Source organism: Pezoporus flaviventris, unplaced genomic scaffold (genome assembly GCF_033815535.1).
Source record: "Pezoporus flaviventris isolate CSIRO_AGI_PZ_B2104156 unplaced genomic scaffold, CSIRO_AGI_Pfla_v1 ptg000045l, whole genome shotgun sequence".
Classification (NCBI taxonomy): Eukaryota; Metazoa; Chordata; class Aves; order Psittaciformes; family Psittacidae; genus Pezoporus; species Pezoporus flaviventris.
Window position 1 is genome coordinate 32,037,844 of NW_026892593.1, and position 15,297 is coordinate 32,053,140.

General features: G+C 45.0%; 1 protein-coding gene and 1 long non-coding RNA gene across 2 annotated transcripts in view; both read left to right on the plus strand.

Annotated features, from left to right (window-relative positions):
* Positions 1–9,606, plus strand: part of HMGA2 (high mobility group AT-hook 2) — a 118,673-nt gene extending 109,067 nt beyond the window's left edge. Inside the window, exon 5 of the mRNA XM_061467863.1 lies at positions 9,442–9,606. Coding sequence (XP_061323847.1) covers positions 9,442–9,489 — 48 coding nt within the window. The 3' untranslated portion in view covers positions 9,490–9,606. The remainder of the gene's footprint in view (positions 1–9,441) is intronic.
* Positions 9,607–9,636: 30 nt separating this feature from the next.
* On the plus strand, positions 9,637–14,383 carry LOC133276720 (uncharacterized). Its single transcript, XR_009745979.1, has 3 exons — positions 9,637–10,180; positions 12,750–12,847; positions 14,153–14,383. It is a non-coding gene; the product is annotated as an uncharacterized LOC133276720 (long non-coding RNA).
* Positions 14,384–15,297: the final 914 nt, after the last annotated feature.

Consider the following 15,297-nt stretch of genomic DNA (forward strand, 5'->3'; position numbering starts at 1 on the left):
CTGCAGGTTTTCAGTCTCTTTCTTCATACTTCAAAGCTGCTGCGCCAAGGTTCAGACAAGTTTGATCACTTGGCAAAATCTCTGAGCTGGGATTCAAAAGGGAAGACGCCTTATTTTGTTATTTATCATTGCAGATAGAGAGGTGCTCCCAAACCGCAAGAGTTGCCAGTGGGTCTGTGGACAGAGCTGTAATGCTTTCTTAAGTGATAAAGGACTGGAGGTGAATAACTTCGGGCAGTTGCTTCCTGTCTGTAACAAGTAGTCATTTTTAGGGGGGAAAAAGGAATAGAAATCTAACAGGCCTTCCTTCATTCTCCTTTTCATGTTCTACCATGGGGGGGATGTGGCAGAAGGTAAACCGTGGGGGTTTGACCTCCATTTCGAAGTCTGCATTAGTGTTCCTTTCCCTGTTCCCTTCTTGGGAGACCTTCACCGTGGTCCTCCTTGTGCTGCTCGACATAAAATATGCACACAAATTGGCACAGGCTTACCTGTGTGGGCTCCAGGATCCTCTTGGGCTTTGCTGCCTCCACTGCCACAAGAAGGCAGAGCTCATGCAGTGACCCACAGCGTTTCAGTGACCTGCGCAAGCCTGAGGATTGTTAAAGGTTGACATCCACTCTTGTTTTTTGCTCTTTTCACCTAATTATGGTCATACATATTGGTGATTAGAGACTATTTATTAGAGCCTCTGCTTGCCTTATGCTCCAGCCTGGATTTTGGCTCTGAAGTGTGGTGTGCGAGCAGTTTACTACTCCTCCAGTTTACAGCTCCACAAGAGGTTTGTAAGAGCAGCTTCTCAACGTTGGGGTTAGTCCAGCTCAGTTGTATATGTTTCTAATAGAACTGCCGCCTTCTTTTCCTTAATATTTTATTTCCTTCCCACCAGAACTGTTTACATCTTGTAGGGTTGAAGCTCTTCAAGACAAAATAACGACTCTGCCAGTATTAGCACAGCACCCGTGATTGCTTCAAGCACCATTTTCACTTCAGGTCCGTGCTTTGCAGACTTCAGATGGTGCTGCCTGCAAAATTCTTCCGACTCGTGCTGAGATTTTGCTGGAGATTTTTAGTCTCCTTTTAATCACATGGGGAACAGATTTTTTTCAAAGTGTTTTGACCTGCTTAGGTCAAAAAGGCACTTGCTGTACTCAGATGCCAAAATGTGTTTAAGAAATCTGGCCTGACGTAATTTAGACAGCTGAGTCTCAATTTCAAAAGGCTTCAGCGCTGAGTGAGTGCCCTGCTGCCTTGCAGAAGCCTCACTGCTGAGTTAACTTCAGGGCTCCTCTAAAATACGTGGCAGAGTTGGGCACCTGGAGTTGAGGTTCATTCGTGCCCATCTGTAACAGACATTGAAAAGCAGAGCCCAAGGCAGATACTTTTTAAGGTATCTAAACATCAGTCAGTCTAATTCCCGTCTCTGAAAGTTCTCAGTGTGAGCCCTCCTGGCTTTAAAAGTCCTGTGTCAGATAAGCCTTTTCTCTCTGAGTAACCAGGCAGACTCGTTATCACTCCATTATATCAAATAGTTCTCCTAGTGTGAGATAAGCTAGGAGATAGAGAAATGTTTTTGAATCCCCCTTAATCTAACAGGAAAGAGAGATCTGAATCTGTATTTAAAGAGGAATGTCCTGTCCTGTCTTGTCCTGACCTGTAGGGATCCTCCTGAGCACTGTCCTAGTCCCCTCCTGTTACCTGAACCTGTTACTCGAGGGCTGTAATTCAGCAAAGCCTTGCGAGACACTTCCTTCAGCAGAAGAAGGGGCTCTGTAGGAGCGGTTCCTGGGTCTCCCACCTTGCCCACTGTTGTTGGCCTTTGTCATGCTCACCAACAGCTGAGTCCCAGCAGCTTCACTCTGACTGCCCCAGCTAATTCACTTCCTCCAACAGCTGGGGACGTGGATCATCCAGTAATCCCTATGAACAGCCTTTTTGCTAGTCAAGCAGTGTTGTCCCTGCAGCAAAAGGAGAGGACACCCTTAACTTGCTTATTAAACATGCAGCTCAGAAACCACATGCTGGTCACCTGCAGGACAGCATCAGTGCTTTGCTTTGTTCTCTCTGCTCCTTTTCCATCCCTCACAAAATATTTGATTATTTTTATAAAACTGGAGGGACTTCAACAGGATAAAGGTGCATCCTCCACACACAACAGCTGGGTGGGTGTAAGTTGCTTCGTAGAAGGTAGAAAACACTGATTGAAGTATCAGGTTCAAATCAGAGATCATGAGGTTTTCAAAACAAGTCTGCCTGCGAGTTTCCAAACCAGTGCTATTGTGTACGTGAACATTCAAAGTCTTATCCTATTGTGCATTGCCTGCTTGAGCATGGAAACTTTGAAGACATCTCCAAGTCAAAATGATCTCTAAGGCACTTGCCAACCCTTAGACTGCTCCTAACAGCAGCAGGCAGCTCTGCATATGCCCAACGTCATGCACTTGGGCCCTGAGAATGTTAAACAGCAGCTCAGCAAGGCTCCTTGCTGGTGTCCAAATACTGGACTCAACACTATGGCCAAGTCTGCAGTCTTTAGAAGGCTAACATCCTTACATGACAAGGTGGGCCATTAGAGGCTAAGTCCATAGGAATTTACACATTTAAAGTAAAATGTTGGTTTCCACGCCTTGAATCTCAATCCGAAACTTTCCCATCAGCTGCCATCTCTCTTTGTCCCTCTGTTTAATGTCATTTAAGTACTGAGTTTTGCTTCCTTGGGGAGACCTGCTTGGTCACTGCCCCAGGGCTGTCCCATGTCTTAGTCAAGGACTGCAGGAGCAGTGCTGGGAGAGGGCAGTGAGGCTCCAGAACTGCTCTGTAGGCAGAGTTTTTAACTGTGCTTTTAGTCACCAAGCTAGAGAAGTTGTGCTCCTTCTTGCACTGACAGAAATGTCTTGCTTGTGGGCTGGTTTACACATATGTATTGGGATGCGGAGTTTCTGCATTGAAATAATTTCCTTAGGCACCCTTCTTAAAAACATGCTTTAATCCAGCAGTAAGAAGAGTTGCGTGGCCATTCTGTATATGGCCATGGTGACCTCTTCTGCCCCAATAAATCTGTTTATTGTGATGTGTGAAGGAAACACCTGCATCAATTTGAGCTCTAAATCCAGGTTCTGGAGTTAAACTTTGCCTTACTGCTGAGTGACAGCTGTCACTGAGCTTGTCAGTGTGCTTTGCAGAATGAAGTAGCTCGAAGCAGCAGATCCCACCTGAAGCTTCACACAGAGCAAACCTACTGAGTGCCTGTTCGTGCTGTAAGGATTCCTAAAGCAGTTTGGTGTGTTGGCAGTGTGTCTCAGCTGTGCGCAGCCCCACTCCCTGCATCTGCAATAGGAGCCACTGCCTTCAGGGACTCCTTTGAAAACATTAGCCTGCGTGCCAGGGGATTTCAGACAAGTTAACAACAGACAATGGTCCACAGTTTGCAAGTTGCTCTTGTCAGCAGTTCTTTTTGACATATCTATTCAAGCATACCCTCTTGGGCTTAGAAAGCAGCCAGCAAAATCTGTGCCAATAGCTAATACTTTGCTATAAAGTAAAAGCTCTGACAAACTCGGAGGCTCCATGTGTAGTGTTTCTGTGATCCTGCAGTTCATCTCAAAACATTGGGTCTGGTGTTTTTAAATCCACAGCTCAGAAATTCATGAGCGGAAGGTGAAAAAACTGAATCACCAGCTGAACTGTCAGTGAGCTTTGTGAGGCAAAGGCAATTAACCTTGAAACAGCCATAAAGGAGCTTTGCCCCAGGGTATTAGAACAGAACAAACGGTTCTACAAAAATGCCAGTTGCCCTCTGCAGGTGGGGGATGCTCTTGTCTGAGCTTTAGGAATGAGGTGCACATGGTAGCGGTTATCACTTCACATTGTTCCTGCAGCATATTCTGGTTTGTTTCCCACAGTGGGGAACCTTGAAAAGCAGGGATCATCGTCACTCTGGAGAGGGTTAGGGGGGCCACACATTGCAACACTGCTGGTCTGTGCCCTTTTAGGTGTCCCAGGGGATCAGAGACATCCACACAAGGCAGGCAGGCATGACACATAAGACCTGGCTGCTAGATACCAGATGAAACACCCAGGGCATCTAAAGCAGCCCTGGGCTCCTATCTTCAGGCAACCAGATCCCACCAAGGACAGCATGTTACGAAATTTTGTGCTGGGCAAGTTGAAATTTGATAGGTGGACCACTCGGTGGATAAAGAACTGGCTGGATGGCCGCACACAAAGAGTTGTGGTCAATGGCTCCATGTCCGGCTGGAGACCAGTAACGAGTGGTGTCCCTCAGGGATCGGTGTTGGGACCGGTCTTGTTCAACATCTTTGTTGCTGACATGGACAGTGGGATTGAGTGTGCCCTCAGCAAGTTTGCCGATGACACCAAGCTGTGTGGTTCGGTTGATATGCTGGAGGGAAGGAATGCCATCCAGAGGGACCTTGACACACTTGTGAGGTGGGCTGATGCCAACCTCATGAAGTTTAACCATGACAAGTGCAAGGTCCTACACCTGGGTGGGAGCAATCCCAGGCACAGCTACAGGTTGGGCAGAGAAGAGATTCAGAGCAGCCCTGCGGAGAAGGACTTGGGGGTGTTGGTTGATGAGAAAATGAACATGAGCTGGCCTCAGTGTGTGTTTGCAGCCCAGAAAGCAACCGTATCCTGGGCTGCATCAAAAGGAGCGTGACCAGCAGGTCGAAGGAGGTGGTCCTGCCCCTCTACTCTGCTCTCGTGAGACCTCACCTGGAGTATTGTGTGCAGTTCTGGTGTCCTCAACATAAAAAGGACATGGAACTGTTGGAACAAGTCCAGAGGAGGGGCACGAGAATGATCAGGGGACTGGAGCACCTCCTGTATGAAGACAGGCTGAGAAAGTTGGGGCTGTTCAGCCTGGAGAAGAGAAGGCTGCGTGGAGACCTCATAGCAGCCTTCCAGTATCTGAAGGGGGCCTATAGGGATGCTGGGGAGGGACTCTTCATTAGGGAGTGTAATGATAGGACAAGGGGTAAAGGGGAAGTTTCGACTTGACATAAGGAGGAAATTCTTTCCTGTAAGGGTGGTGAGGCACTGGAATGGGTTGCCCAGGGAGGTTGTGAATGCTCCATCCCTGGTGGTGTTCAAGGCCAGGTTGGACAGAGCCTTGGGTGCCATGGTTTAGTGTGAGGTGTCCCTGCCCGTGGCAGGGGGGTTGGAACTGGATGATCTTAAGGTCCTTTCCAACCCTAACTATTCTATGATTCTATGAAATAGACATGCTGGCTGCAGATAGCACTTCTGACTGAAGCCTGCTGTCCTGCCTCCTGGTCCTTTTTGTTACCTTCACCACTGTTAAATCAGGGTCAACAACTGTGGTGCCAGTTGCCCCCCTGCAGAGTAGCCCTTCAGAGGGCAAATACCTGCTTTGGGCCATTGTGAAGCATTTGTCCTTTATCTTCTTCTGGGCCCAACATCAGACAGGCATGAGAATCCCAGTCCAGTGTCCACATCTGCCAAACACTTGCCAGCGATGTCAGTCCAGAAAAGACCTGTTAAACATCTGTGCACATAGGAGCTTTGGAGAAAGCCTTTTTGGTGCTCTTTTTGTGGGAGAGACAGCAACTCGCCATCACTCCCTGCTTGGTAGGGCAGTTACAGCATCTAAGGGAGGAAACAGCTCAGGGTGTTTGTCTTGCAGCTTGCAGCTTGTCTTGCAGTATCACTCTGTGATAAGCATGCATGCAGCCAAGTAAAGCTGCTTCAGCAGCACGTTCTCATGCCAGTCAGCCCCTGAGGATACACTTATGTGGGGAGCACAGATGCACAGGGAACTACCTGGGATATTGTCTTAGCAGCAGGGAGTAAAGCCTGAGTTGTGCGTGGAGGTATTTACCTTGCCCTTCAGGTGCTTGTCCTATTTACCTGAGCTCTGCTTGGCTGTGGCTTCCCTGTTAGCCAGATTTGACCCGGTCTGAAGCTTTCTCAGGTTTCTCTTTGCAGTCGATACCCAGCTGCTCCCCAGCTTGCTGGAGCAGAAAACAAATAACCAGGGGAGTAGCAGTTCAAGGCAAAACTGGGTCAATGAACATTCACGCTCAATTAACACATGTCACCATTCTGCAACTCCAGTGAATGCACCTAAAAAGTGAGAACAACCTGAATTAAGGCTGCCGTGCAACGTGAAACCTTTGCTTCTTGGCTGAGCGTTTCCTGTGGCAGTGGTGGTGCTGAATTTATGCTCTGCATGGCTATCGTGCTGTGACTGAATGACTTGGATTTCTGATGTCTGCTCTAATGACTGCGCTTCCCCTCTTGAGCTTTGCCCTTCTCTTCAACTTGATCAGAAGCACTTTTGCACTTACAAAGTGTTTCGCTTTTGGCCCGGGGACTGATCCTACATGGCTAGGCCATCGACCTCGGTGGGTCTGTGAGGGGTTGCAAGTGCCTGGAGGGTGCTAACTGATGGTAAGGCATCCTTCCCCTGAGGTGCCCAGTGCCCTCACATGCCAAGCAATGCACTTCAGTGAATCCTGGCTGGAATGACTCAGCACAGAGCTGGTTTGCAACAAAGGGGTGCACAGTTCAAAACGCCTGACCCCCTCCATCTTTTGGGGAGACGTGTGCTTGTGGGTGCTGTAGAGGCATAGGGTGGGTTAAAGATCACAGCTGCACAATCTTCTGATATTTGCAACCAGTTTTTCACAAATGCAAAAATTCCCTCTCTGTTCTGGTCTTACGCATTTGCATTTTCTCTTTCAGAACTTCTACTTGCTTCTTCCTTTGGGTCCCTTCATGCATATATGTCTGATTTGTATTATCCCTTTGTTTGACTTGTAAGCCCTTCAGAGCAGCAATCATGTCTCCATCTGTGCCCTGACAAGAGACTTACACGATAGGTTGGCTTAAAACCACCCGTCTGTAACTGAGCTATCCTAGGCTTTTGCAAGGAATGAACTTAATGAAGGAAAGTTTTCTTTTTGCTGCACAACAATCTGATGCCTTTGACAGCTTTTCTTCATTAAAAAAGTCTTTCCCAGGACTGATGTGAATTCAACGTCTGCTGGTATCAAATATTTTTAATAATTAGTTCATTATTTAATAATTATTAAATAAGAAATCTAATAAGTATTACGTGTATTTGGGGGCGGTTAGCTTGATTTTTTTATTTCTCATCCTTCCAGGTACTACAGGTACACATGTTTGCATGCACATATGCAGATGAGAGAAACTCATCCCTCATTACACGAACATATATATATATATATATACACACATGAAGGAAGAGCTTCTCATTAATTTTCATGGTCAATGGAGCAGGGACTATAAGTAAAAGAAATATTGTGAGGTTGACAGTAAAAATCACTAGAGTAGGCAACTCTTTAACTGCAGTAGCTGTTTGTGGCCACTCTGGCTGGGCTCTGAAGTAAGTTCTTCCAGATACTTTGCCTCTCCCCCATCCTTCTTTATGCTGTGATCGGAAGCCTACCTTCATGGAAAATGAGTCCATCAGGTTTCAGTAGTCCCCTGACAAGCCAAGCATAAAACAGGGAGCTGCTGCTCCACGCTCACGTGTACACTTGCCATCTTGGGAAGCAGTGAGGAGAGGCTCAGGGACTGACTGAGTTGCTGTGAGGAATTAAGCATGTGGTCATCATCAAATACCAAGCCATGTTCACCTATATTATGTTAAGAGCACAGAACCCACAGTTGTAATTTTTAACTGAAATACTTGGCTTGGAGGCAAAGCCAGCGTTTGCCGTGATGATCCTGAGTTCTGAATTACCAAGGCTCAAACCAACGTACTTTGCGCTGTCTCTCCACAGGCAACCCAAATTAGCCCTTCATTAGATGCCTGTACATACCATTTTTCTTCTTGACTTACGTGTTGTAACAGTCACAGTCCCCGTTCTGGGAGGAAGATAAGCAGGGAAAATCCTTTACGCGTTAATGGGATTCGATGGAGTGTGAGCTCAGGTCCCCCAGTGCCGCCAGGGACAGAGTGAAATTTGCTTGTTCCTTTTGTGAGCTGGGGATCATTTCCATAGCAGCACTGTGGTTATAACACTGCCACGAGTGGCCGTGAGGAAGAAATTGTTCATCTGCATGACAGATCAGTGTCTTCTGGAATCCAAATATTAATTGAAAATTCAAGGTCGGAGGGCAGCTGACGCTTGACTTTGCTCTCTTTCCTCTATCCACGGCTTTGATCATGCTACATCTTTCTTTGTGCCTGGTGCTTGAGAGGGTACCCCAGCGTCATGGACTGTTTCCTAGTCAAGAGGTATAAACCTACTGGCTTAAATATCTGAGGCCCAAGCTTTAGCAGGGGGTAGGGGTTTGAAGGGAGAGGGGGGACCGTTTGCTTCATGCTTTTCACATTTCCCACATAACCCAAAGCAGACTAAACAAAACCAGTGTGAAATCTCATGGCTTGATGCTGCTATGGTTATATTTTTTAATCTGTCATCCATTCATTTATACTTCTGTTTATTTCCTGGATTTACAGCTTTTTTCAGCCTTTTCTTGTGGGGAGGTGGCGGGGGGGGGGAGGTTAAAACCTTTTGAAAGGGGATTGCAGTGAGCAGTGGCCTGTGATTAAAGCCCAGTGGTTTTCCTTGATGCTGCTCCTCCGCAGTAGTGTCACACATGGTAGCATTTAGGAGCCCTTCACAGCTGAGGTGTTTCAAACACTAATGAATGGAAGTTTGGTCATATAACGCAGGCAAGCTTTAAGGCATGCTTTGCTGAATGGTGTACTGTAGTGGCCTGGGAAAGGAAGAGAGTTATAAATTGTGTCAGTTAGCCACCCAGACAAAATGAAGCCATGTGGAAAATCAAATCTATTAAAGTATGAAGACTGTTATAAGCTGTTTTAAGCTGGTCATTCTTCAAAGGTCTCAGTTGGCTGAGGGGGTAAATTCCTCTTCTTCCTAGATCTTTTTCACGTGCTGTCTTAGGCGATGATAAAAACCAACTTTTCACTGACAGCCCCTTTCATTAGAAATGTTTATTGCCCCCAGTTTACCACCCGTGGCCTGAAAGGTACTGCACATTTGTTAAATAAGCAGTGTAAGAGCATCACGTTTGGTCAGGCCTGCTGAAGGCAAACATGAAGGTAGCGCTAGGGCGGAGGAGAACAGCCTACAAGGAGGAGAAAGCTTCCCAGAGACTTAGCTTACCTGCTCAAAATGCTTTCCATTTTCTAGCTGTTGATGTCTTCTGGCCATAAGAGGCCCTTGACAGAGCATGGCACTGATTACCTTTTCTTGGCACCCCCTGGGGTAGGTGGAAAGCCTGGTAGGGAAAAGTGGGGGGGGATCAGAGAGTAGGGGACCTGCACCTCCTTCCCAAGGTGCCTTCTTGAGATGTCACAGCAGCTGTAAAGGGCATTTTGTTAGCTCAGGAGGTAGTTGTCAGCAGCATAAGACACGTGGTTGCCGCAGCATTTATTTTTCTGTTTGTGTATTTTAGGAAGAGACTGAAGAAACGTCCTCACAAGAGTCTGCAGAGGAAGACTAGGAGACCGCACCATGCAATTTCTACCTCATCAGCAGTTGGGTCTTTTGAAGGGAGAAGACACTGCCTTGACCACTTATTTTCTATTGCCATGGTCTTTCCACTTTTGCCTGGGGGGGGGTGGGGTGGGGGGAGTGGGGGGGTGGGAGTGGGGAATTGCATAACCTTAAAAAGGATTTGACTAATCATCTTTTTTGTAATCCCTTCACAGTCCCAGGTTTAGTGAAAAACTGCTGTAACACAAAGGGGACACAGATTAACGATGCAACCTTTAATTACTGTTTTCTTTTCTCTTAACCTACTAATAGTTCATTTGAGCTGCTAAGTAAGGGTGAGTGGGTCAAAAATTGCTCCGAATCGGGTTTATGTCATTCACTGCACTGCATAGAAACAATTAACTTGTAACATAGTCATTATAATGGGCATTGAAATAGGAAAGGCTGTGTGTGTAACACTAAAGCCTTGCAACTCTTCCAGGAGCCCGCTCCCTACTTAGTGAACTCCCTGTTTTAGAACACCAAAGATAGGGAATAGATACTACTCTTTTTCTCTTGTAACCTTCTTGTAGACTTGTACTTGATTTTTTATTTTTTTTTTTTTTTTAAGACTTACTGTTATTTCAGGAAAAAAAATGAAAGCTGATCTTTCACTTCATTCAGCTGGTAAGCGGAAGAAAGAAATCCACACGAAAAAGGTACTTTCATTTTGCAAAAGGGAAGAAAGACAAAGATATACGTTGTATAGTAACAGATACAAACATATCAGCAGAAGTAGTAGTAAACAAAATGAACAGCCCTCATCTTCTGGACGAAAGGAAGCCAAGAATTGGCTTTCTGTAGATCCAGGCATTTTCTATGGAAACAAAAATGACTGACACCAAACACCTTATGCCATTAATGACTAAGTCTTTATTGAGAAAAGCGTTTTAAAACATACAGAAAGGTACCTCAAAATTAACCGTGTATTTGTCCTAACAAACATAATCCAGATGTTTTGCTTAGTTTCGCCTAATTCCACTCGCCCCATACCAGTATTTCAAAAGAATTGCATCTCTCCTCAGTACTCATCAGTCCTGATGTAAGAACAACCACCATGTACCTCAGCTAAGCTCGTGCATTACTTTAAGCAATGTATTTTGACATAGGATGGTTCACTGAGCACCCGGCGCCGGTGACATTTTTCCATCTTTTCATTCAAAGCAGCACTTTTAGCACCAGATGCAATATTACCCCACTATTCAGTGCTACCTCTGATTTTTTACAAATAACTCAACAGACTGATAAATACATGCTGCTATACACATTCAATGCAGGAAATTTTTACTGGGTAGATAAATCACGACTGTCTGCATTTTCCCCCTTATTTCTACTTCCACACTTAATTGCAGTTAAGGAAGCAATATCTTCATTGTGTTTTGGCATGACTATGTATTTTTCTTTCTCTTGGTTTGTTTTTTTGTTTTGTTTTGTTTTGTTGGTTTTTTTTTTAATGTACTTACCCTATTCTCTGCTAGACTTCTGTGTAATGTACTGTTAACTTGAATATATTTTTGTACTGAATTGCTGATAGGTTTGTGAGGATAATTTTCTGCAATGACACTACAGGACATAGAAAAAAAATTAGCTGTAATGTTTAAATATTGCTGTCCAAGTTTGTACCTCAAATGAATTGTTTAAAGAAATGGACTAATTGATTGACAAAGACCTACCTCCAGACTTTAAATAGAATGAACTTGTTACTTTCAGCATTAGTTTTGAGACGTTGGAAACAGTTAGGACTGCAACTAATCCCTAATTGAAAACTATTTTTGTAAAATAACTTGTGGAAAATGAACACATTTTAAATTACTTTCGTATTAAAAAAAAAAAAAAAGAACAAAAAAAAAAAACCTTCAAAGAAACTTGAAGCTTTGTAGGTGGGAAGCAACAAGCTCAGCTTTTGCATAATGCAATCACATATATGTGTTTAAAAAAAAAAGAAAAGAAGAAATTAGTAGATTGTAAGAAAATACTTGACAAGTATTTTCGTGTATTTTACACAAATGTGATTTTGTAATATGTTTCAGCCAGATTTATTTTAAATGCTTCTTATGTAGAGGTTTTTTTATTCTTCTCTCTCTCACTTTTGTTGTTCCTTCTCTTTCTCTCCTCCTATTTTGCTTTCTCTAGTTCTGTTTTATTCCTCTTCTTCCTCTCTTTCCTAGTCAGTACTTTTTACCGTTGTATTAATAACTGGGCCAGGGGTAGTTTCTCAGGAAGGCGTCTGTTAGTATGGCTTTAGTACCAAGCCAAATGCAGTTAAAGATAACTACTTACTGGCTTCTTCCCAGAGGCAGTGTCAAGCAATACGGACCCTCCTTGAAAGCCCACAGAGGGTTCAGTGGCGGAAATCGCTGAGAAAGAGCTGATCAGAGTATTACAACTAGACACGTTAATACCGAGTGAAAGAGAAATAATCCTAGCTATACGGTAGCTCTAACAGGCCAAATCCAGTGTCACTTGAAGGTAGTAGAAGGAATTCTGCTGACTTCAAAGGGCATCGAATCAAGCCTTAAGCAAGTCCCCTTTGGGGTTTTGTTCTTGCATTTTTTAAACCCACAGTATTCCGTGGATGACACAGTAATAATGGCTGGGTGTGTGTCACACTTCAGCCTCTGAGAGACTCACCACTCTGATGAACTGAATCTTGTATTTTCTCTATATTGTAGTACAATCAAAACACATTACTACCTCTTAGGGCCTACTATACCTCATTTTTTTTCAGACTGAAAAATTGCATGTGGCCATCGAATCAGTGAGAACATCATAAAATTTTTTATATATATAGTTTATTTTTGTGGGAGATAAATTTTATACGACTGTTCTTTGCTGCCGGTGGTCACTGCTAACTAAGACTGGACATTTAACTCTTTACCATTTCTGCAAGAGAGGTGTGTTTGCAGGAAAAAGGAAAAAAAAAAACGCTTCAAGATGTTTAACTACAGTTTACTTTTTCTTTTGAGTGTCTTCTAACTTTACGCTTTGTTCTTCGTGTAGAGTTGCTGTCTATGATTGTACTTCAAATCGCTTGCTTGTTGAAAATGTTCCTTTAATGGATTATCACAGTCTGTTCAGCACAATAAACATAATAGCCTCTGTGATCCCCATGTTGTTTGATTCTTAGACTTTTTGTCACAGTTCCATCAAATGGGTAATAAAGTTTGGTCACAGTGACCAAATTTGTGAAAGCTTTGCATGCAAGGAGTCGTCTTTTTTTTGACCCAGGACCGTAGGCTTGTGCCTGAGAAGAAGTGCACTTGCTGTTAGGGACCCCAGGGCTGGGTGCTCGGCAGATGGACACATCCTGTGACTCTCCCTTAAAGGTGAGGCACCCATTCCTGGCCTGGGACTCGCCGTGCCGAGCTAAGGGCTAAGCCATGCACTCTGGATGCTGCAGTCTTGCCCACCATAGCAAGGAAACACCATAGCAGGAAACACCATAGCAAGGGCCAAGCTGAAGTGGGTTTTGTTGACTGGCCTCAGACCTGCCTCTTGGGGATCCACCAAGATGATGAGCCGTCTCCTCTTTTTAGGCAAGATCACAGTTTGCATCCAGGTTTATGGAGTCTCCATTCTGCAGCCATTAGGTTAAAAAGAGCAGGTACTCAGAGCAGCAAAGACAGGGTTATGGTCTGGGGCACAAATTGAGGAGCTCAGGAAACTCTGCATTAAAAGCCTCCCCCCACACCACAGTGTCACAGGCAAGTTGGGCAGGATTCTTCTGGCTTCTTCTCTTCATTTGCTCTTATATGGCCCTCCTGCCTGTTACAGAGAGTTCTAAAGGTCGTGGTGCATGTCCATTGATTCATATTTGCAGCTCCGCCTCTCACCTGAAGTGGTTGTTCAGATATTAATTCCTCAGATGTTTAGGTTTACACATTCTTTGTGCTCACTCATTTGCAAACTCTCCCCCTAATCTCCTCTGGCCTAGTAACCTCTGCTTTCCCAAGGGCTTCACAGCATGTTCTCTTTGGGCTTGCTTACTTGTAAAATAACCAAAACACAATCACAAAAGAAAGCATAAAGAAGTAACACCCATTCAGTCCTGAGTCAGACATGTGAGTAATTGCGTTCCTCACATTGTGTATCTTCCTTTCTCACCCTCCTCGGTGGTATTAAAGAATCATTCCACTTTTCAGACTTCCTGGTGGTCTTCTTCCCTGTGGCTGCCATCATTCCGGTCTTCCTTTATCTGATGTGATGCTCCAGCTGTAACCCACCCACCTAATGGATCAGCCAAGTAGCTGAACTTCTGCTACCCTCTGCTTAACTCCCCTCTGCTTATTAGTCATTCCTCCAGCTTGCTGCACTCCCACTTCCCTTCTCGGGGCATCCTCCAATAAACTTCTGCACGCTTCATGCCACAGTGGGACTATTTGTGTGTATAAAACTAATCAGCTTCTGCAGGATGAAGGCCTGTGTTTGTCTGGCAGCCAAGAGTGCTTTATCCAAGATGCCTGTGGCAAGGGTCATATTAAGTTTCTGCTTTTGCTTTCCACTCCCATCACATCACATCCACACGGAGACGGGGAATTACTGAAAGCTGGCGCTGCCAGTGCCTCGCACAGCAATTTAATAGGCCGTAGCTTCTCTGAAACCCGAAACATCTGCTCTGGTCGTCATTACAGACAGGATCCAGCACAATGGCAACGTGTTTCTCTGATCACAAGAGAGGAGTCAGACCTGTCATACCTCAGACGTCGCCTGAAACCTGAATGAAGGAATGTATCTCACCCTGGCATCTCTGCATACATAGATGAAGAACTTCTGCCACTCAATTCATCCTTTTTTTATCTCTGACCATCTTCCTGATCACATTAATTGTCAAATGTACAGAAGTCCTTTGTCATATAGCCTTCAGTACAGTGCAAATAAAGCTGCAATTTCTATATGCCTTCTTGATTCAGAAATAATAGCAATTGAAACTTTATTGAACAGGGTGCCCAGAGGAGCTGTGGCTGCCCCATCCCTGGCAGTGTTCAAGGCCAGGTTGGACACAGGGGCTTGGAGCAAGCTGCTCTAGTGGAAGGTGTCCCTGCCCGTGACAGGGGGTTGGAACCAGATGAGCTTTGAGGTCCCTTCCAACCCAACTCATTACCTCAACTTGCTCAGTCAAATGAATGTCTGGCACTGTGTATTATATACTTGCCTGAAAAATGCAGTCACCCTTGCTGTCTGGCTGTTTCATCCCTGGCACAGTCAGTGTGGGTTAATGCTCTGCTCCTGCCTGACTCCTGGACCCACGCGCTGTGTGCCATGCTAAGGGACGCTAGTGACAGGGAAACCCCCATCCCTTTGCTACCCCAGCTCACTCAAGGGTGCGTGAGGAGCAAAGCTGCCCCATGCACGCACTCCATCTTGCTCCAGGACCTCTCTGACAACAATTTTGGCCAAGCTGTTGCTCTGACCATACTCGCACCCTCCAGCTGGTGTAACAAGCTGTGCTGTTTCTCTTACCTTCCAGGCTGATACACCTCCGTGTGACAGTGAGGTTTAACATGTCTTTTTCATTCCCACCTTTTATTCCCTTTTGTCACCCAAACAACTTTCATTCCCTTCATTCCCACCTGTGATTTAATCCTTTTCCCACCCTTTAGTGCTCCAGGTTTGCAGCGCACTTGTTCCATTAGTGAAGAAAAAGAAAGCATCTTCCTGTAATTAACATGAATGTAATTATGATTAGCCTGAAGATAACAGTCCACTGAGGTAGCAGGCTAAGTGGGAAGCAGTCTGCCTGTTTACACTCTAAAATAAAGCTGCTGATGGTTGTTCC